Source organism: Miniopterus natalensis, chromosome 18 (genome assembly GCF_054644295.1).
Source record: "Miniopterus natalensis isolate mMinNat1 chromosome 18, mMinNat1.hap1, whole genome shotgun sequence".
In the NCBI taxonomy this organism is placed as follows: Eukaryota; Metazoa; Chordata; class Mammalia; order Chiroptera; family Miniopteridae; genus Miniopterus; species Miniopterus natalensis.
This window is the reverse complement of record NC_142098.1, coordinates 35,168,323-35,189,508: the sequence shown is the minus strand read 5'-3', so window position 1 is coordinate 35,189,508 and position 21,186 is coordinate 35,168,323. Positions and strand designations below refer to the sequence as shown.

The 21,186-nt window shown below is 54.4% G+C and overlaps 3 protein-coding genes across 4 annotated transcripts; 2 read left to right on the top strand and 1 right to left on the bottom strand.

The window, feature by feature from the left end:
* The first annotated feature begins 381 nt into the window (after window positions 1-381).
* Window positions 382-5,664, top strand: EXOSC5 (exosome component 5). Of its 2 annotated transcripts, XM_016209243.2 has the most exons (6): window positions 382-552; window positions 1,936-2,049; window positions 2,567-2,688; window positions 3,360-3,500; window positions 4,548-4,637; window positions 5,185-5,664. In XM_016209243.2, exons 1-6 carry the CDS (start codon window positions 417-419, stop codon window positions 5,275-5,277), a joined length of 696 nt encoding a protein of 231 aa, XP_016064729.2. In that variant the 5' UTR covers window positions 382-416; the 3' UTR covers window positions 5,278-5,664. The 2 variants fall into 2 exon arrangements, with proteins under 2 accessions (XP_016064729.2, XP_087683360.1); XM_087827234.1 differs by lacking the exon at window positions 1,936-2,049.
* A 1,610-nt stretch (window positions 5,665-7,274) lies between these two features.
* TMEM91 (transmembrane protein 91) lies at window positions 7,275-11,753 on the bottom strand. Its single transcript, XM_016209244.2, has 4 exons — window positions 11,707-11,753; window positions 10,456-10,693; window positions 8,071-8,217; window positions 7,275-7,588 (listed from the first exon to the last, which is right to left on the bottom strand). Exons 2-4 carry the CDS (start codon window positions 10,663-10,665, stop codon window positions 7,430-7,432), a joined length of 516 nt encoding a protein of 171 aa, XP_016064730.2. The 5' UTR covers window positions 10,666-10,693; window positions 11,707-11,753; the 3' UTR covers window positions 7,275-7,429.
* A 3,410-nt stretch (window positions 11,754-15,163) lies between these two features.
* On the top strand, window positions 15,164-20,050 carry B9D2 (B9 domain containing 2). Its single transcript, XM_016209168.2, has 4 exons — window positions 15,164-15,302; window positions 15,685-15,776; window positions 17,364-17,489; window positions 19,474-20,050. The coding sequence occupies exons 2-4, from the start codon at window positions 15,689-15,691 to the stop codon at window positions 19,785-19,787; spliced, it is 528 nt and encodes a 175-aa protein (XP_016064654.1). The 5' UTR covers window positions 15,164-15,302; window positions 15,685-15,688; the 3' UTR covers window positions 19,788-20,050.
* Window positions 20,051-21,186: the final 1,136 nt, after the last annotated feature.

The following is a 21,186-nucleotide window of genomic DNA, read 5'->3' as shown; positions in this document are numbered from 1 at the left end:
ACCACCCTGCAAAGAAAGCACCTGCTACTAGTCCTGAGGTCTCTAGGATACATATGAGTGGACAAAACAACTAGTTTCCCAAAAATTACCCTGATGGCCTCGTCGTAATTGTTTTTGTAACAGGCAGAGAAGAGGGCAACCTGGCCAGTGGCTCAAGATTTTAAGGCCCGGGGGCCTCGGGTAGGACAAGCCCTTGCCAAGGACCGCCCCCTCTTCGCTACTGTCCAATGGCTTTCCTGGAATTTTGAGGCGGGAGTGGGTGGGGTCAAATTGTTAGTAAACTGGGAGACACGTGCGGGCCTAAGACTCTGGCGAACCCGGATTGGCGCGTGCGCACTGGGTACGCAGCCGGGACGCCGGCGCGCGCTTCCGCGCGGAAGCGACTGCCTGCGTGGTGTCCGCGCACGGAGCGGGCGATGCAGACCGACGCCAAGATGCGCGCTGAGAACGGGACAGATTCCTGCCCTCGGGGCCCCGGCTGCAGCCTCCGGCACTTTGCTTGCGAACAGAACCTGCTGTCCCGGCCGGATGGCTCTGCTTCGTTCCTGCAAGGTGAGAACTTAATCCAGCTAGATACTGCCGGGGCCACGTTCATCGAGGTCGTATTTGTTTTATGGAACGGTTACGGTGTACCATGCAAAGGAGTGCCCATCTCCTCCGACACTAGCCGTTAAATGCCCCTCCTGGACTCGTACAGAACTTCTTCCCCGGGTAAATACTACTAGAGACTGTAGGGTACGTCTCTCTCCGTCCCTCCCGACTTGAAGGGAGAAGGTATCAAGAGAGAGGGGCAGACCTCCCCACAAGCATGAATACGCCAGAATAGGGGGGCAAATCTCACCAGAGTAAATAACCCCCTTAATTACATTCCTCCTCCACCTCCCACACACACATACCCTGGGTCCGTACATCCCAGACCGAAGCAAATCTGCCTGTTTGCATAAATACCCCGTGGACTGGCAGATCACCATGACCGGCTTAATTACTCCCTGCCATGGCAGACCTTTCACCCAAGTACATAACTTTTCAGATTGAGGGTGATTTCCACACCCTGGGTTGAGAAAGATTTTCCCCATCCTGCCCCGCCAATTGGGTAAATATCCCTTTGACGGGAATACACTTCTCTCCACATGAATAAATATCCCGAAGATTGGGGTTGATCTTACCTATTGGGTAAATATCCCCTTCCTCTAGCTAAATAGTTTCAAACTCCCTGACCTAGGTAAATATTCCTCTGGAGGTAGGCTTAAGGCTGATGCTCTTAGAGGGGTTGCAGGTTCAATTCCAGGTCAGGGCGCTTGCCCGGATTGCAAGCTCTCTCCCCCAGTAGGGCACCTGCTGGAGCATAGGCAGCCAATGCCCCAGGCACCCGATTGATGATTCTCTCTCTTCATTGTTTCTGCCTCTCCCTCTCCCTCTCTCTGAAAACAATAAAAAACATTTTCCCAAAAAAATTATTTCTTAGAAGTTTTCTAAAAAAGTTTGGAAGCCTCTGCAGCAGTGCAGTCCTTCTCAGGTGTCCTGACTGCTACAGAGTTTGGGGACAAGAGCCTGAGGGAGGGAAGAAGAAAGTGGGGCTGAAGGAAGCTTTGGGAGAAGGCAAGACCAGCTGCAGTAAGAGAGAGGAAGCTTAGCTCTCAGGAAGAACTTCCTGTTAAAGTTAATAATATGAGCTAAAGTCTGTCGCATACTCAACATGTACCAGACATTGTCCTGGATTCTCTCATTTAACTCTCATCAGGTGAGGATTTTACAGATGAGGAAGTGGAGGGAGAGAATGAAGCAAGTACTCAAACAATCACTGCCAACAAATGGTGGGCTAGAGTGATGGGGGGAACCCTGGGCATCAGGCTCACTGCCCACACTGTTAAGTGCCTCATAGTGGGCCCCAGAGGCGGGGCCCACATGTGAGTGAGACATCCATACTCTCCTCAGGAGATACCTCCGTCCTAGCAGGCGTGTATGGGCCGGCAGAGGTGAAGGTCAGCAAAGAGATCTTCAACAAGGCTACACTGGAAGTGATCTTGAGACCAAAGATCGGGCTGCCTGGTAATTGGGTCTCCACATGTCCATTCTGTTGGGACTTCTGGCCTGGCTCCACTATCCCCTTGTTTCCCCTCAGCTATTTCTGTCTCTTACTCCAACTCTGCCTCTGAGTCTCTGAGTCTGTGTTTCTGTTAACTTTTCTCTTTGTCTCTCTGAGTCTTCTCTTCCCTTCCTCTTTCCTGGCTCCATCTCCCCTTCTTTCCATTAACTTGTTTTTCTGCCTTTTACCCCCTATATCCCTCACTGCTGGGGACTGGGCCCACTCGGATGGGCCAGGGCAGCAGCATGGGACACGGGAACTCTGGGGTTGTCCTCCTCCAGGAGGCTCCCTTGCTAGATGCTGGAGGTGGCAGGAGTGGGGTGAGTGGCAGCCAGGCCCTGCCTCCTGCCCACTCGGAATTCTGTCATCCATGCAGGGTCCTGCACCAACCCAGACTGAGACTGCAGGTCCTTTCCAGAGGCCTGGGTGGGGCATATGCAGGAAGAAAAGAACTGACCCCTCTCCACCCGATTTCCCCAGGTGTAGCGGAGAAGAGCCGGGAGCGGCTGATCAGGAACACGTGTGAAGCAGTGGTGCTGGGGGCGCTACACCCCCGCACCTCCATCACCATCGTGCTGCAGGTCATCAGCGATGCTGGCTCTGTATCCTTTCCCCCAAACTGCCTCCTCCAGGAAGTCCTCCAGAATCTCCCTAATCGCCTCCCTTGCTGATGGAGAAGACCTCCAAACACTTGAAAGGCACCAACTTGTTGAAAAAGAATAACAAATAGCTTGAGTGCTTACTGTGTGTCAAGCACTAATCTGAGTGCTTTACACACGTTAACCATTTAATCTGCACAGCAGAGTCAACTCACATAACTAGTAATTGGTAGAGCCAGGACTTAAATGCAAGCCATCTGGTTCCACAACCCAAGGTCCCTGGCAGATGAATGTTCTTATGTTCCCATGTTGCAGGTGAAGAAACAGATCCAGAGAGGGGAAGTCACTTGACGAAGGTCACACAGCTGAAGGCAGCAGACAAAACTCATGCCCACTCCTGACTCCAAAGCCTGTGCCATTGACCTCCATTCTTACCCTGAGCTTAGATTTGAGGTTTGACCCTGGGGGAGCCCTGAGCAAGCTGAGGAGTTGGGCCAACAGCTCATCCTTGCAAGATCCCTATGGTTTGGGCAACAGGGTGAGGCTGAAGACCAGAAACAGACATTTCTAGAAGGACTCACTGGTGCAGGCACTTCATAGATGGGAGGAGGGAGGACATGCTCTGCTGACCAGCTCTGCACTAGAAACTCTTAACCACTCCCTGTGGCACTCAGCTCCTGGCCTGTTGCCTGAACGCTGCCTGCATGGCATTGGTAGACGCAGGTGTGCCCATGCGGGCTCTCTTCTGTGGTGTCACCTGTGCCCTGGACTCTGATGGGACCCTTGTGCTGGACCCCACAGCCAAGCAAGAAAAGGTAGGTATGAAGCCAGGGTGGTGAAGGGCCGTGGGCAGACCCTGTCCCTCTCCTCTAGGCCGCGCTTCTCCACAACAGTTGGCTCAAACCAGCTTAGTCCCAACTGGCAGTCTCTGCTCTGCTCTTCAGGGCAAGTGCTAGGAACCCAACTCAAACTGCTTGAGCAAAAAGGGAACTGACTGACATTCACTACCGAACTCAGATCAGAAACTGAGCCAGAGCCAGGGCCTCAAATGCCGTCAGGATTTCCTTGCTTCCTTTCCTAGTCCTGCTCTTTTCTGCATATCTGCTCCATTCTCTCTGGCCAGCATCTCTCCTGAGGCTGCAACTGGCCCCTTAAGCTCCGTGCTTACATCCTAAGAGGCTCAGAAGCAGAGGAGAGAGCGGTCCTCATTGGCTCACGTTCAGTGTCCTGAGGCTGTGGTTTCTCTGAGTGATTTGCCCAGTCACATCCAGTCAGAAAAGCAGAAACCACCTGGGGGTTTCCCACGGAGAGTTTAATGCAGGGAACTGGTTACAGTAGTGTTGGAAGAGCTGAGGGAGCAAAAGAAAAAGGGGGGGTCACCCGGAGGTCAGGAGCCTGTAGCCAGCTCCTGCCTGTGCTGTTGGAGGCATCGCTGTGGCCAGTTCTGGGTGCACAGGCGTCCTGGCTTTGCCCTGGCTGCAAAGTCCAGAACCCACCGCACCCTATGGCTACTGTGGCAGCAGCCACAACCACAGCAGCTGCCACTGTCAGAGTGAGGACCCGGATGCTGGTGTCCCTCCTGCCAGTCTCCCACCAGAGAGGCTAGGAGGCACCTGGTAAATGATGTGCACTATGGCTCCCCCTACAGGGCAGTAATACTGCTTGGAAGCCCGTTAGAACCACATGGATGGAATGAATCCAGAGAAAAGTCAGGGAAGCCGGGAGGGGGTAGGACGTAGACAAACAACCACACTCTGCGCAGGATTGCCCGGCTGCAGGAAAGGCGAGTCCATCCTTTGGGATCAGCCGAGATTGTGTCAGGGGAGAGTCCAGGTCCCTCACCTTCTGTCCCTCATCCCTAGGAGGCCCGGGCAGTCCTGACCTTTGCACTCGACAGCGTAGACCAGAAGCTGCTCATGTCCACCACCAAGGGGCTCTACTCTGATGCTGAGGTACCAGCGTGTGGATGCAAGGGAACCCCAGCTCCTTCCCCCTGACGTGTTGTCCCCACTCTGCCCTGCACTCTGGTTTAAGGAGAGCCCCCTCTTTGCATCCCTTCTGCAAATAGGAGTTTGTAAATTTGTAGCCACAGAAACCTCTGTGGGAATTTTAAAAGGGAAGCCCAATTAATGAGATAGGAAGAGAAGAGGAGCTCTGAGTTTCCAGAGCTCCAATCTCTCCCAGCTGTCAGGATGCCTGATTCCACTGGTGTGAGGTCAGGATGCCCGATTCCGTTGGTGTGAGTCCCTGAAGCTGCCGGAAACTGGCCCCTGAATCCCTCACCTTCTCTTCTTTCCTTCTCTTCCCCTATAAGAGGCCCTGAAGTGGGGAAGGAGATGCACTTGGAATAATCCCCTCCCCACCTGTCTCCCTTGGGAATGAGGTGCCCAGGTGAAGAGGGAGGTGGTAGGTTTGGGGGCCCTAGAAATCAGGTGGGACAGCCAGGTCCTGTGTGGGTGCAGGGATGGGCCCTGCACTGACCAGCCTCTCCCTGCCCAGCTCCAGCAGTGCCTGGCTGCAGCCCAGGCTGCCTCACAACACGTCTTCCGCTTCTACCGGGAATCGCTGCAGAGGCGTTACTCCAAGAGCTGAGGCAAGCTGGGGCATGGTGCCCCTCCCGCCGCCACCACCCACTACCTCCAGAGCAAAATAAACCAGCGGCCCAGCCTTGCTGCTCTGTCCTTGTGTACCCGGGGATGACCTGAACCACCCCAGGAGAGCACTTGACTGCAGCCCCCAGGGTTGAGGGGACACAGACACCCTCACACACACTGGGAAAACACAACTAGGATTGCACGTTTACTGAATGAATTCACTTAGTCTAACAAATATCTGTGGAGCACCCACCTGTGCAGGCCCTGCCAGGTCCTGAGGACCCGGCAGTGAATGAGAAACCCAGGTCCCAGGTTCAAGGAGCAGTGGGGTGGTGGGCAAATAAAATTGGTGTTTGTCAGATGATGGTGAATGCTGTGACAAAACATAAAAGCAGGGAAGAAGGGTTTGGGCAGGCTTGGGGAAGGCAAATTTATACAGTCAGGTACACCTTCATGGAGAGGGGGACATCTGAGGGAAGCTAGGAGGCGGCCAGGCAGTAAGCTTATGGACACATGGGGACAAGCCCCAGAGAGAAACCTGTGGAGGTGGAGAACCAGCAAGGCAGCCAGTGTGGCTGGAGCTGAGCATGAGGGCAGATGGTCGGGGAGAGTGTGGGTTTGGGGGGCACGGAGCTGTCTCTCAGGCCCAGCAACCTAGGGAGGTGGGGCTGTTGTTACAGTCATTTTAAGATGAAGAAACAAACTTCAACACCAGTTAGCTGCCAGAGGTCACCAGCTAGTCAGCAAAGGCACATGGGTCCCACTCAGCCCGGCCCCAGGACCTCGCAGTTCACACAAACCCAGAGAGAGGCTAGCGTGCTCTGGACTGCAGCTCCCCATCTGCGCAGGGAAGTGACAGTCCTGTGGTTATAAGGCTGGTAGCACCCCCTAGGGGGCATTTGGAAATACAGGGGGACATTTTTAGTTGTCATCTGACTGCTCCTGATTCTTTTATTTAGTGGGCAGGAGCCAAGACTATGTGAGCATCAACCAAGGAATGGCTCCCACAACCAGGCCACGTGGTCACTGGATCCCATCAGCCACTGGTGTTTGGGGGTTTGTGATGGGCCCTGTGCCACATGCTTCATGTGTTTGAGCTAGTTTACACATTTCCCATAACTGCCTCTTTGAGCGGTGTCATTTTCTTCCCAGGAAATGAATAAATATGTTTAGCTTGCAATTATGCTCCATGAAACGCTCAGTGGAAAGCCAAATGGGGAAGTGTTTTAGGAAGAGGCCCTCGAATGGCATTAAACAGTGAGAGAACCAAATTGTCACTCATTACCTGGTAATATCAAGCTCCGTTTAGTGAGCACGTCTTCACCCCTCGGAAGCACTGCTCATGGCAGACACTCGGGTTTGCCTGCCAGAAGCCAGCGCTTTGATACCACCTTAAGTAAAGCTCCATCCCCCCAATGCCAGGCTGTGAGATTCAGTGGGAGCTGCCTTTGAGTGGGCCCCTGGGAAAGGTGACCTCTGGGGTCCTTTGAGTTGCTGGGGCCATTTCTCCCCCAGAAGGGAGAGCCTGCATGGAATGAAGCCCTGAGGATGGGGATATTTGAGCCCCGAGTCCTCTCCCTCATCTTTCTTCCCTTTCTGTATGTGTGTAAGGCAACCCGAGTTGAGTTTCTGCCACTTGTTGAAAGAGCTCAGAGGGACACTGCCTTTTACATGTGTGACCCATTTCCCAGGTGGGGAAAATTCAGTCCCATTTTGTAGATGGCAAAAGCGAGGCTCAAAGAAGTCACTCGGGCCAAGGTCACACCACTAACGCGTGGAGTAAGTCCTAGGCGCCTGGCTTGAATTCTCTGCTGACCACCCTCAGTTGCAAAGAGAACATTCTGCAACTTGAAAACCCTGGGCCCCTCGCCTTCTCCCTTGTCCAGCTCTGAGGTGTCCCGGAGCACCCTGGGGACAGCCTCTCAGGGGCCCCGAGCCCCACCTCCCACCGCGCACAGACTGACACAGGTTTGACTGCAAGAGCTTCTGGGGTTTAATCTCACGCTGCAGTGGCCGGGAAGGGCAGGGCGCTGTCCAGCTCAGTCCCAGTGCCGGATGCCAACGCTGCCACATCCACCCGGATTCTCCATTCTGTCCCAGTATGCTCTCGGCCACCGGCCTCTGGTTCACGGTGGGGGCCGCAGGGGCAGCTAGGGCGGGTCTCGGGAGGCGAGGTAGGCAGCCAGGGTCACCAGGGCTGCCACATATGTGCACGTGCCCAGCCCGATGGCCAGGACCCCCAGCAAGAAGGCGCGGCGGGAGGCAGCCCCTGCCCCCTGGACGTCCCCCTTGGCCCAAGCCTTGTTGGTCTGTGGAGGTGTTGAGCATCAGGGACTCGGGCATCCCCTCTGCCTTCCCTGCTTCCTGCAGCCCCAGCCCCTTCCCCACGGGACACACCCATGCATTCACTCATTCACTAAAACGGAGCATCACTGGGGGTCAGGCCAGCTGGGCACTGGGGATACTAGGTGACTAATAAAACACATATGCTAGTGTATGGCACCGCTCTAACTCATTTGATCCTCACAATGAGCCAGAGGCAGGAATTACTCCAGTTTTGCCGATAAGGAAATGAGGCACAAGGAAGTTAAGTAAACTGCTCACAGGGAGTGGCAGACCTAGGATCTGAATTCAGGTTTTTAACCACCACTTGGCAGCCCTCTGTGAAACACCTCATTTTACCCCTGAATGTTTCCATGTGAATCCTCTCCATTTTTGTCCCCTGGGAATAGCTGTTCTGCTTTGTTTTCTTATCTAGTCCCCTCCCAGCCACCCCCCCCCCCCAACTGACCTTCTGGGCCAGGCAGAAGGCAGCGATGCCCACAGGCCAGAAACAGCACAGCATGGAGAAGACAGCCAAGCCGAGGTGGTCATGGGGTAGGAGTGGGGAGAGAAGGCTGACCCCATCCCAGTCTGAGTCGCTGTCACTTGATGCATCCTACAAGCAGGAGAGGGCTTGGGTGGTTGTCTCCACTCACCTTCCCTGCTCTGCTGCCCTGTTCCCCATAGCCCCCAAAGACCAGTACCAGGGCCTCCCCAGAAACACCAAGATAAAAATGTTCCAGGAGACAGGCTCTTGACCTTTCTGTATCCTGGATCCCTTTGAGGGGAAGCCTTGGTCCATGTCTCCAGAGAAGAGCCCCACCCACATCCAAAGCTCTGAGGTCAATTTTGGAGTTCACAGGTCCAATCATAGATGCAACTGCATATGATCTCTGAGACAAATGCCCCTGAACTAGAGACAGACACCAGTGGGGACAGGAGCCTGCAAGAAGATGGACATTAGGAGAAACAGCTCTGGTGGCCTCAGTTACTCAGACAAACCTGCTTCCTGAAACTGTTGATCCTAGATTAAAAATTTCTTTTTAATCTTGCATCAAACAGCTCATAAGACTAAGGAGTCACTGCAAGGCCAAAAGTGAAATGAATATCAAAGTTAACAGAGAGGTCGAATGAACAGAGGCAGCCTCTTTTTGCTGTTTCTGGGAGGGCATTTGCCAATCCCAGAAAAATTAGCCTTTTAATCAAACCCTGAACTAGATTAAAAATGATCTTTAACTGCTAATGCCTCCAGGCAGCTCACAGAAGCAAACTAAATCCTCTCCGGAGGGAAGGTACCTTCATTCTAGGCCTCAAAAAAATTTTCCAAATATGATGACCAGCATGCAGTCAAAGATAACCAGGTACATAAGGAATCGGGAATGAGAATGAACAAAAATGTAAGACCTTCACAATTTTCAGGCACATACAACGTCAGCGGGATGCCTACTGCTACAATGTGGCAGACTGTGTTTTCCAAATATGGCCAAAACCATCTCTCCCATCCCACGTGCTCTTCCTTTTAAAAAAAAAAAAAAAAATGTTTTTATTGATTTCAGAGAGAGGACAGGAGAGGGAGAGAGAGAAACATCAATGATGAGAGTCATTGATCCACTGCCTCCTGCATGCCCCCCACTGAGGATCGAGCCCGAAGCCCCAGGCCTGTGCCCTGACCGGGAATCGAACCTCGATCTCCTGGATCATTGGTCAATGCTCGACTACTGAGCCACACCGGCTGGCCGCATGTTCTTTTTAAAGTGTGACTCATACTCTTACTATCAAGGAGAGGTCTATGTCCCCTTTCCTTGAATCTGGACAGGCTATGGCTCACTTATGATTGACAGAATGTAGTGGAAGTGATACCACATGACTTCCTAAGTCAGAAAGGTTAGACACTCGTGCTGGAGACAGGAGACACATAAGGAGTCCAACTGCCCTGAAACCAACATGCTGGAAGGAAGCCTAAAGCAGCCCACATGGGGAGACGCATGTAGAGACCCCAAGACTACATGAAGAGAGATACCAACCAGCCCCTGACTATTCCAGGTCTTAGCCACTGGCTCACTGCAACGTCATGAAAGACCTTGAGGCAGAACCACCCAACCGAATCCTTCCCAAATTCCTTACCCAAAGAAACCGTGAGTGATAATAATGATGGCTGTTGTTTTAAGCTACTAAGTTTTGCAGTGATTTCTTATACAGCCATAGTAACCAGGAAACCCAATTTAAGAAATAAAAGACAAGAAAAAAGCAATTATAAAAGTGACATTTTTTTAAAAAGAGACCACAGCAGCCCTGGCTGGTGTTGCTCAGTGGTTAGAGCATCGGCCCATGCACCGAACGATTGTGGGTTAGATTCCCAGTTGAAGGCAACATACCTGAATTTCAGGTTCCATCCTGGCCCCTGTCAGGGCGCGTGTGGGAGGCAACCAATCGATGTATCTCTCTCTATCCCTTCCACTCTCATTAAAAATCAATGGAAAAAAATATCCTTGGGCGAGGGTTAGCAAACCAACAAACAAAAGAGATCACAACAGACAGAGGCCAGTGGTGCATGGGATCTGGAGAGAGATGGACACACAGAGAGCAAGGGAGTCAGAAATCAGAGCGAAGACAGAGTCAAAGCCGAGGGAACAAAGATGACAGGCAAATCTGGAGAGGAAAAGCTAAAGAACCCAGGGGAGAAGGGGAACAGGAAAAACACAACGGGAAATCTAGGAAGCCCACGTGCAGCTCAGCAGTGAGACTTCAGGCCAAAGGCAGGTACCCTAGTTGCCCCAGCCTATCCGATGTTGACCACAGCTGGAATCTCCTCCAGCCCCCTCCCCCTGCTCCCACTAAGGCCTGCTGCTCCTACCTCCAGGTCAGGGGGCCCCGGCTGCCCCAGACCAGCGCTCACAGAGGGAAGAGGTGGCGGAAGAAACTGCCAATCCCTTAGGGACTTTGCAAAGGCTGTCTCTCCAAAGGGGGGCCCCAGCTCAGGCTCGCCAGGCTTCTGAACAGGGGGGTTGGAGCCTACACCTGCCAGCAGAGGGTGTCGAAGTTCTTGAAGACTGGGGCTGTCCATGCCTTGGAGAGACTCCCAGAGGGGCTTCCTGGAGTAGGGGAAAGAAAAAAACAATTTGTAAAAACCTCACCTTCATCCGTCCCCCGACTCCTGACCCCAGAAAGACTCCAGGCAGAGACTAGTTAGTTCAACCCTCAGACCCATATTACAGATAGTAAAACTGAGGCCCAGAAAGTAAAAGAGGCTGGCCCAAGTTATAAAGAGAATTCAGGGGTCTGGACATTCAACTCTGGGCTTCTCTGTCCTCAGGCAAAAGCCGCATAACTGTGGCACACTTATTCCAAACCATGCCTTACACACTGTCTTGCCCCCTGAACTAACTACACACCATCCTCAGTTCACATACCATCCGTCTTCCCCATACCTCACCCAATGACACTGCACTTTACTATAGTTCACTCTTCCTGTGCCCCCCAAGCCTGCAGGCTCTCAATACCCAAGTCCCTGGCCCAGATACCCCTCCGGACAAGGCCAACCCTCACCTCCATCTACATGCATTCATCTCCCAAGGGACTCCTTGCATACTTGCCCCAGGCAACATCAGCTCCCAGAAAATACCCTCTGGAGCCCCCAACCTTCTTACACACTCATCCTAAGTGGCTCCTTGCACACTCCTAATCTCCCCAGCATCAGATCCCCCCATGTGCACACATACGCACAAGCTTCCCACACATGCACCCGGGGACACTCTCCCCTGTTCCCATCACTTCCCTTGCACACCTGCCCCCAAATCCGGCCCATACACCCCTCGCCTACTGCACTCACATCGATGACCCCACACAACCCCCTGCGCACCCACCAGATCCCGGGCACCTCCCGTTTTACCAGAATCCACCTTGGCACACCTACCCCATAACACCCCCAAACCACCACACACTCGTACGTATTTAACAAAGAATATTCTCCTCGCCCTACAGCCCCCTGGGCTCCCCCTCCAAGGCTCCTGCCCTCACTCCAAACCTGGTTTGGGCCCATTTCCTCACCAAGGGTTTGCCTACCCATCCCCAGCGCGGGGCCCAGGGGGAGGGGCGGTGCTCCTACCTGCGCCCCCCACTCACTGCACACGGCCCGAGGCCGGGGCCTCCTGGGCCCCTGCACTGACAACCACCCCGACCCTGCCGCGGGGCGCGGGGACCTCAGTGAGCCCCACGCTCCCGGCCCCAGCCTGGGGGCGCCGGGTCTGCGCGTCCGGCCTCGCTCACCTCTCCCCGCCCCGCCCGCAGCGCGCGGGGCGGGGGTGGGGGCGGGGCGGCGGCCTCCGGGCTCCACCCTCCGCGGCGGCCAGAAAGGTGGCCTTGAACGCCGACGTCAGCGCCGGCCGCTGGCCCCGGACTCTGCGAATGTGCCGCCGCAGATCAAGAAACAGAGGCTCGGAGATGTGTGCTCGCTTGGCCAAAGTTAACCGAAGCTAGGCCTGGCGGATTGTAACCCAGAGCTGTATTTCTTGCTGGTCCATGGGGAGCGGAGAACGCAGAGGCAGAAGGTGGGGTGGGGGCTTCCAGGAAAGGAGGCTGAGGTGGGAGTGGGCGGGGGTGGGGTGATGTCCTGGTTGTCAGGTGGTACAGGTGGTGGTTGAGTCAGTGTTTGGACCCACAGGGACCTGAGTTCCTTTCCAGGCTTTCCAAGTCACTCACTGTGTGACCTCTGGAAAATGGCATCACTTCTCTGAACCCCAATTTCTTCATCTGTAAAATGGTGTAAATATTCCCTGCCTCTTAGAGGTGATAAGATACATATACCACTTAAATTACCTGAGATAAAAATGTCCAACATTTACCCAAAGCCGGGCATGGAAAGCACTGGAAACATGTTTGATTGTGTTTATGAATATTATTATTTATATCCATCTCCATCCGTCTGATTAGGGGACTCTCCTCACCCTGCTGGCCTCCACCTCCTTCAGGAAGCCCACCCAGCCTGCACTGGCTTCCCCTTCCCAGAAGCCCTCCATTTCGCCAGTCCCAATCAGCCAAACTGGAGACTTCCCCTGCCTGATGTGGGGCCAGTCAGAGTTCCCTCACTTGAGGGTTCCAGGGCTCCATGCCAAGAGTCCAGACGCTGGAGCTGGCACCAGCCCCACTCCCAGGGATAGCACTTGAATCAGCCAGAGTTTCTGGCAGATGACAGGCAGGCTGGGAGACCCACGGGAGGGTAGGGACTGTTTTATCTGGGAGAAATACCCTGTTACTCTGTCTACTTAACCTCTCTCTGGGTTTTCACCCCATTTATCACTATGAAACATATGCCAGTAGTCTCCCTTAGCCATGGGGGATATGTTCCAGGACCCTGGGTGAGTGCCTGAAACTGTGGATAGTACCAAAACCTATATATACAATGCTTTTTCCTTTATGTACATACATACCTGTGATAAAGTTTAATTTATAAATTAGGCACAGTAAGAGACTAAGAACAATAACTAATATACTGTCTATAACTAATATACTAATATACTGTTAAGAACACATAACAATATACTGTCATTAAAGTTGTGTGAATGTCTTCTCTCAAAATATCTTGTACGTTGCTCATCCTCCTTGGTGATGTGAGATGACTCCGTGCCTACGTGATGAGATGAATCGAGTGAATCACAAATGCTTTGTGACTTAAGGTCCGGCTACTACGGACCCTCTGATGATAACAAGCACTTTGATACCGCGACAGTCGGGCTGATAACAGAGAGGCCTACTAAGTGACTCACGGGCGGGCAGCTCATACAGCTCAGATACGCTGGACAAAGGGATGATTCATATTCTGGGAAGGATTCATCACGCTGCTCAAAACGGCGCGCAATTTAAAACTTACGAATTGTTTATTTCTGGAATTTTCCATTTAATATTTTCAGACTGTGGTTGACCTCAAGTAAATGAAGCAGTGGAAAGCAAAAACCAGGGATTAGGCGGGGACCGCTGTACATGTTTCTGTTGTTTGTAGTGTGAACCCTCCCACATCAGTGTCAGCTACCGGAGGCCTGAGACTTGCTCCCATTTTGTTCACGGCTGCGCCTCAGGGCCTAGAGCAGCACCTGGCACAGAGTAGGCCTTCATGTGTATTTGTGGGATGGGGGCATGAGTTCCCACCAGCACCAGTTTTTCACTGAGCCTCTAAGCTCTGTGGGTCCCTCATCCCCCTAGGCCACCCTAGCGATTGATACACTTCCATTTAGATCTCTCTGGCCACCATCAGCCTTGTATAGCCTCGCCAATCCCACCCCTTTCAAGAGGTCACAAGAGCTGGGCCAGGCGTGGCTCAGCGGTTGAGCATGGACCTAGGATCCAGGAGATGGAGGTTCCATTCCTGGTCAGGGCACATGCCTGGGCTGTGGGCTCGATCCCCAGCAGGGAGCGTGCAGGAGGCAGCCAATTGCAGGAGGCAACGGGTCAGTGACTCTCATCATTGCTGTTTCTATCTCTCTCTCTCCCTCTCCCTTCCTCTCTCTGAAATGAATAAAGATATATTAAAAAAAGATAAAAGAGGTCACAAGAGACCCAACCTCTTAGGGTTTGTGAGGTCCTGGAATATTAAACACTGAGATTCCACCCAGAATCATCCATAAATGGTAGCTTTCGGGTATACTTATTTGTGAACTATCCCATTGAATGATTTCATTTATATCAATAGTATCCTATTGAAATGTTGTCCCCTCCCTGTAACTTTGAGTTGGTGACTCTCACAGGTCTGGGCTGGAGGAAAAGGGACGGAGGCGCTCACCGCTCGGGAAGTCAGAATGCGCGACTCGGTCATTCTGCGCATGCCCATTACACGGGTGAGAAAACGGAAACCTAGAGCCGGGCAGGGTCACGAGACAAGTTACTAGCAGAGTCCGGTTTTCAAGAAAAAGGAGTTTCTGCAGGGCCTCGGTTCCTCATTTCTCAGACCCGTTCCCCACGCCCCCGTCGGTGCTCAGAACCAGCCCCACGAAGAGCTGGGCAGTTTTTCTGAGAAGGAAGTTGGATTGTCAGTTCCACGAAGCCTGGGGAACGCAAAAAAAAAAAAAAAAAAAAAAAGGAAGGAAAACCTCCTCCCCAGCTTCTTCAGTATCTCTGAATGAGGAAGGATTTTTTTTCTAGTTTTGAGGCAGGAGGACACACTCTGCTGAAGGAAGAGTCCCCCTTGGTTCTGACTCAAATCTCTGAATCTCTGGTTTGGGGTCCACGTTGGGAGACAGATTCGGGGGTCATGGGGCATCGATGGGTTTACTTTTAATTTTAAGAAGCGGGTATCTGGGAGAAACGGTTGGCTCTCGAACTTCCTCAGCCACACTCCAGACGGCGGGAGCCCGGCCACGCCGCAAATGGCTGGGGAGACGCTTTTCCCAAAATGGAGCGAGGGAAGAGAACGTCCATCGAGCGTTTAGCCCCGCCCCCGTGGACAGCGAGGGCCAATTAGCGACCCGCAGGGCGGGTGTAAGGCCAGGGGAGGAGGCTGCTGTTGCCCTAGCAACAACCTGGGAGAACGAAGGCGCGCGCGGCCTCGGAGGGATCGCGGCGCCTCGGATCTCTCGCTGCCGGAAAGGTCCTGAGAGAGGCCCGAGCCAGGCCTGGGAAGTCAGCGCCCGCGGAGAGAGGGACAGGTCAGGCCCATGAACTCCAATCCCGATGCCGCTTTCGCCCCTGCTAACATCCGTTAGCTGTTCTGAGGTAGGAATGGCGCATGCGTACGCTCAGAGGCGGGGCTTTGCGCCCAGCCCTTAAAATGCATGCGGAGGCGGAGTTTTGTGCTTGTGGGCGGAGCCATGGCCCTGGGCGGGGCTTTCCTCTGCACTGAGCAAGAAGTTATTTTTTGAGTTAGATGTCTGTTCTTCAGCCCAGGCCTCCCTACTCCCCTCATTTTTTCCAGGCTCTCCTGGAGAGCCGTTTAGGGTTGTTGTTAAGACCCCAGCGCCTCAGTGGGTTGACGAAACTACTTTGGAATCCCAGTACTGTTCCTTATTTGGAGGGCCTCAGTTTCCTCATCTGTCAGATGAAAATAACAGTACACTGACCTCACAGGGCTGTCTGTGATTCTGTTTTTCCCTCTCAGGGCCATGGCTGAGGTGCACGTGATCGGGCAGATCGTAGGGGCCACCGGTTTCTCCGAAAGTAGCCTCTTCTGCAAGTGGGGCATCCACACAGGTATTCCGGCCTGGTTCATTTCCCCACCACACTACCAGCCTGGAGGTTCCACCCTCCTTCCTTGACCCCCTGGCCCATTCCCTGATCCTCACCTTCCATCGGCTCTCAGGGCTCCTAGCCCTGAGCACACTGTGTCCGTGTGTTTAATGCTCCTTATTCCTTCCCATCCCATCTCTGGGGCTCTGGCTCCTACTCTCTGAACACACAGCCCCTAAGGATAAGAGACCATAGGCTAGACCCCCCCCACTCCCAATCCTCAGAACACTAGACAGCCTTAACCTCACTGTTTGGATGTCATTCAATGTCTTAGGGGTGTCCTGGGGCCCTCCTCCATCTTAATTCTTTGCTTAACAGTCTCCATTTATTGAGTTCTTAATAAGCTAATAACTGAGAGGCAGCACAGTGTTGATAGGTGTTCAGTAAATGTTTGTGAATTGAATGGACAAATGACTTTCCTTCTCAGAATCTGTTTCTTTACTTGTAAGGTGGGGCTTATATTAGCACCCACCTCCCAGGCCCATTTGTTGGTCCAACAAGCATGTATTGAGCACCTTCTGTATACTAAGATCTAGGTTTGAGGTCTGGGGATCCAGCAGTGTGCAAAAACCCTGCTCTCCTGGGGCTCACAGGAGGGGAGACAAAATAGATAAGTAGGTAAAGAAATGAATATAAAGATTACAGATGGTGGTAGGTACTTGGAAGAAATTAGATGAGATGATGTGATAGGGCTTAGTTTTAGATAAGAGGGTGAGGGAGAACCCCACTGTAGAAGTGGCACTTGAGCTGATCCCAGAAGGATGAATAAAAGCCAGGCACGGGGACATTCAGGAGCAGCGCTTTCTAGGCAGAAGGGACAGCCAGTGCAAAGGCCCTGAGGAAGGAAACAAAAATAGGACCAGTGAGGCTAGAGGTAGTGAGGGATAGGGAAAGTGATGGGAGTTGAGTTCAGGAAGGGGGACACAGTCCAGATACAGGGCTCCGTGGGCTGTGGGGAGAGTCTGTAGACTGGGGATGGGGTGGAGATTAACAGTCCTAGAGGGCGGATTAAATGAATTCATCACTAAAGTGCTTAGCACAGCGTCTGGCATTTGGTAAGCAGTCAGAGCGTTTTTGCTATTATCGCCCTAGTTGGACTGGTATTATTATGTACCTTTCACAGTGTGCTCATGCTCTTTGTTGAAGGGCACCCTTGGTCCCGTCTTAGTCCCCGGGCTAGGCCTCTTAAGTGCAGGGTGAGAATAGTAAGAAAATGATACCCAACACTTATCCAGCACTCACTATGCCCCAGGCACTGTTCTGCGTGCTTTGTGTATGTCAGCTCATTTAGTCTGCTCACAAAATGACCAGGAATGCATTATTACACCCCTTTGACATATGGGGAGACCGAGGCAGAGAAGGGTAGCTTGCCCAGGCAGGAAGAAGTAATGCCAGGATTTGAACCCAGTCCTTTGGCTCGAGTCCATGCTTTGTAGCCCCTGTCCCCCAGTGCCAGGGAGAAATGGAGTCTTACAGCCACAATGGCATCCCCTTCCTGATGGCTGCCTCCCACCCTTCCCTGCCCTGTCAGTGTCCTGGCTCTCATTGCAGGGGCGGCATGGAAGCTCCTGTCAGGCGTCCGGGAGGGCCAAACACAAGTGGACACCCCCCAAATAGGAGACATGGCCTACTGGTCCCACCCCATTGACCTGCACTTCGCCACCAAAGGCCTCCAAGGTGGGTTCCTGGCTGGGCCCTGAGCCAGGCTGAGGGGACAGGGGTTAGCAGCACCCCACGGGGCTGGGACTGGGAACACCAAGTCCTGTCCCTGCTCCCCTGCCCTCTGAGTCCCTTTCCCGGCCAGGCAGGGCCCTGGAGAGGGTGAGCTGAGGCCTCCTATGGCCAGCTCTAGAGTGCCTCAGAGGCCAGGGTGGAGGGGGAAAGGGGAAGGTGGCGACCAGGGGGAGAGAGGCGGTGGCTTTCAAAGAGAAACCAGGAGAGTTTTCAATCAGGAGGAAGCTGGGGGGGTTATGAGAGAGAGAAGCAGGGCAGGTGGCTGTCCTCAGGCAGGGCTCCTGGGCCGTTCAGAGGAGAAATGAGTGTGCGGGGGAGGAAGGGTATCAGAAAATCTTTTCTGGTGGAAAATTTGGGTCATTGGAAAGGAGTGAATTCCAGGAAATAGCCTAGGTAAATATGCCATATATTTCAACAATATAAATAATATTTACTGAGGGCCTGCCCTGTGGTGGGTGATGCAGGGAGATGTCACTGACTGAGACAGTCCCCAGTCCTGTCCTCACAGTGTTCACCATCCCATGGGGGAAACAGAGCTGTCCCCAGCCAGTGGTAGCCCAGAGTGGGCAGGGATGGGATGGGGAATTCTAGCCAGCTATGGGAGCCAAGAGGAGGCTCCTGACTCTGCCAGGGAGTTCCGGGAGGACTTCCTGGAGGAGGGGATGTTTGAGCTTTGCTGTGAGGGGCCAGTTGGAGCTAATAACGCAAAGGGAAGGAAGAAGGATGAGGACAGCTGTGTGTGGAAGGCTTAAAGGGAAAGTGAACCGGGGCATTTGGTGGATGGAGGGAAAGCAGGGAGACTGCAGGGGGTGAGGTGGCAAAGGACAGGTCATACAGGGCCTTGAATCCGAGGCCGAGATGCTAAGGCCATCCCCTGAAGGCACTAGGGAGCCACAGCAGGTGACTGACAAGTCAGGTTTTGCTTCTAAGAGACCTTCTGGCTGCTTGTGGGTGATGGATTAGAGACAACTGTCCTTTCACTCTTCAGACCCCAAGTCCTCCACCGGTCCCACCAGACAGCTCCTACCTCAGGGCCTTTCACAGGCTGTTCTCTCTGCTGGGAATGCTCTTCCCTAGATGTCCACATGGCCTGCTCCCTCCTCCCTCCCCTCCTTTAAACATCCACTTCAGTGTCCCTTAGTGAAGCTTTTCTTGACCATTCCCTTTCTAAAACTGCACCCACCCCCTCCTACCTAGCTTTACTTTTCTCCAGAGCGGTTATCACCATCTGACATACCCTATAATTTGCTTATTTACTATGTTCGTTGTCTAGGATGTCAGCTACACAAGGGCAGGAATTTTGCTCTGCTCTGTTCATTTCTGTGTCCCCAGCTTGCAGAACAGGGCCTAGCACAGAGGGGCTCAGAAAGAAGAGTGAAATGGGGCTGGATCTCCAAGGGCTTTGCCTAGCAGGCTGAGGAGCTGACTATTCTTAGGACACTGGGAAACCTATGGGAGGAGAAAGATGCTTCCAGGTGCCAGGTGGAAGGTGAATTGGAGAGGGCAAGAAAGAAGTCCCTGAGCCCAGAGAGGACAGGGTGGGTCACAGGGTGGGAACGGGAGAAGCATCTAGGACAAGGCCCAAGGTGCTCGCTCACCTGGGGACTGGGCTGCCCTGAGATGGAGACATGGAGAGGCCACAGAGAAGGAAATCAGCAGAAGCCAGATCCAAAGGGCCTTGAACCTTGAGGTTGGATTTTATCCTGAAGGCAATGGGGAGCCATGGAAGGGCTTTGAGCAGGGGAGGAACATTGATTCAGAAATATCCCTTTGGCTGCTGTGTGGGAGTGGGAATCCAGAGAGGAGGCTGGGGTGGAAACCCAGAGGGGAAAGGACTGAGCCTGGAGTCTCCAGTGGGGATAAAGGGGGTGGGGTTCTAAGAGGGGGAGATCAGGCTGTTCCCATCCCTCTCCCTCCTTTCTTGCAGGCTGGCCCCGGCTTCATCTCCAGGTGTGGTCCCAGGATAGCTTTGGCCGCTGCCAGCTTGCAGGCTACGGCTTTTGCCACGTGCCCAGCAGTCCAGGCACCCACCAGCTGGACTGTCCCACATGGCGGCCCCTGGGCAGCTGGCGGGAGCAGCTGGCGCGGGCCTTTGTGGGTGGTGGGCCTCAGTTACTCCATGGGGATGCCATCTACAGTGGGGCCGACCGCTATCGCCTGCATACAGCTGCGGGTGGCACTGTGCACCTTGACCTGAGCCTGTTGCTGCGCCACTTTGACCGCTATGGTGTGGAATGCTGAGGGACTCTGCCTCCACCGCCCCCATCCCCATCCCTGGACACCCATGAGGGGCAGGATGGTGCAGTGGTCAGAAGCGTAGGCTCTGGAGACTGCCAGATATGACCCCAGCCAAGGCATGGGGCTGCTTCTGTCCTGGCTAGCACCTCAAGTCCGGTAGCTGTCCCTCTGAAGTCCAGTTTTCCCATCTGTGAAATGGGGGCAGCAAGTGTGTGGGGTCCCAGGGCTTTGGGGAGAGGAGGCTGCCTGGCACATGGAAGTGTAAATAAAGGAGAGCAGTGCTGAGAGGTGTGGTGCCTTCCTGAATTCCTTCCCTGTCAGATGGCCTGTGCCCCATCCTCCCACTGATACCCTCCTTTCTCAGATCCCCCACCTTCTGACTCGACTCCCCCATCCTTTGACTCAAACTCTGACCCCCTCCCACTCTGGGTGCCCCCTTAGGAACCCCTCTTCTTGGGGTTCATCCTCTGTACCACTGTACCCCTCTGCCCGGCTCCCACTCTTTCCGCTCTGGGTCCCCTCCTCTGCTCCCCTGTACTCTGTGTCCCTATGCTGTGACTGAGCCCTCCTGGCCGGGTCTTCATTCTCTGGGTGACACCCCCACCCCACCCCCGCTCCCCACACAGCCATCAAAGCCACACGGGTCCTGGCCGCCGGCTTTGGTAGCTGTCAGCCGCCAGGAGGCAGCACCCTGTCCTTGGGGCGGGGCCGGGGTGCCCGCCCCCTCCCGGGTGGCTTAAGGGACCCCCCTCGGAGCCCGCCCACGCTAGCTGAGGGCCGCGGCCCGGCCCCCCCCATGCCCTTCCCCTGGGGGCCGCCCCCGCCCCGCGCTTCCTGGGTGGGGCCGGGGCGGCTTCAAAACCCCCCGCCACCCTAGCCGGTCCTCGCCGCCGCCGCCCTTCGCGCCCCGGGCCGCCCCACTCCCTCCTCCCGCCGCGGATCCACCAGACAGCGAGGCCCCGGGCCGGGGGCAGGGGGGACGCCCCCTCCGGGGCACCCCCCCGGCTCGGAGCCACCCGCGGAGCCGGCCTCTGCCGGGAGCGGAGGAAGGAGCAGCCCGAGGCCCCAGAGTCTGAGACGAGCCGCCCCCGCCGCCGCCGCCGCCGCCGCGGGGAGGAGGGGAGGAGGAGCGGGAGGAGGGACGAGCTGGTTGGGAGCAGAGGAAAAAAAGTTTTGAGACTTTTCCGCTGCCGCTGGGAGCCGGAGGCGCGGGGACCGCTTGGCGCGACGCTGCCCGGCGAGGAGACGGGACTTGGGGACCCCAGATTGCCTCCCCCCCTCACTGCCTCGGACGCTTGCTCCCTCCCTGCCCCCTACGCGGCGTCCCCCAGGCGCCCCCGCTCCGGACCAGCCTCAGGAAACGCAAACCCGACTACCGCGAAGGCTTGACCCTCGACCTCGG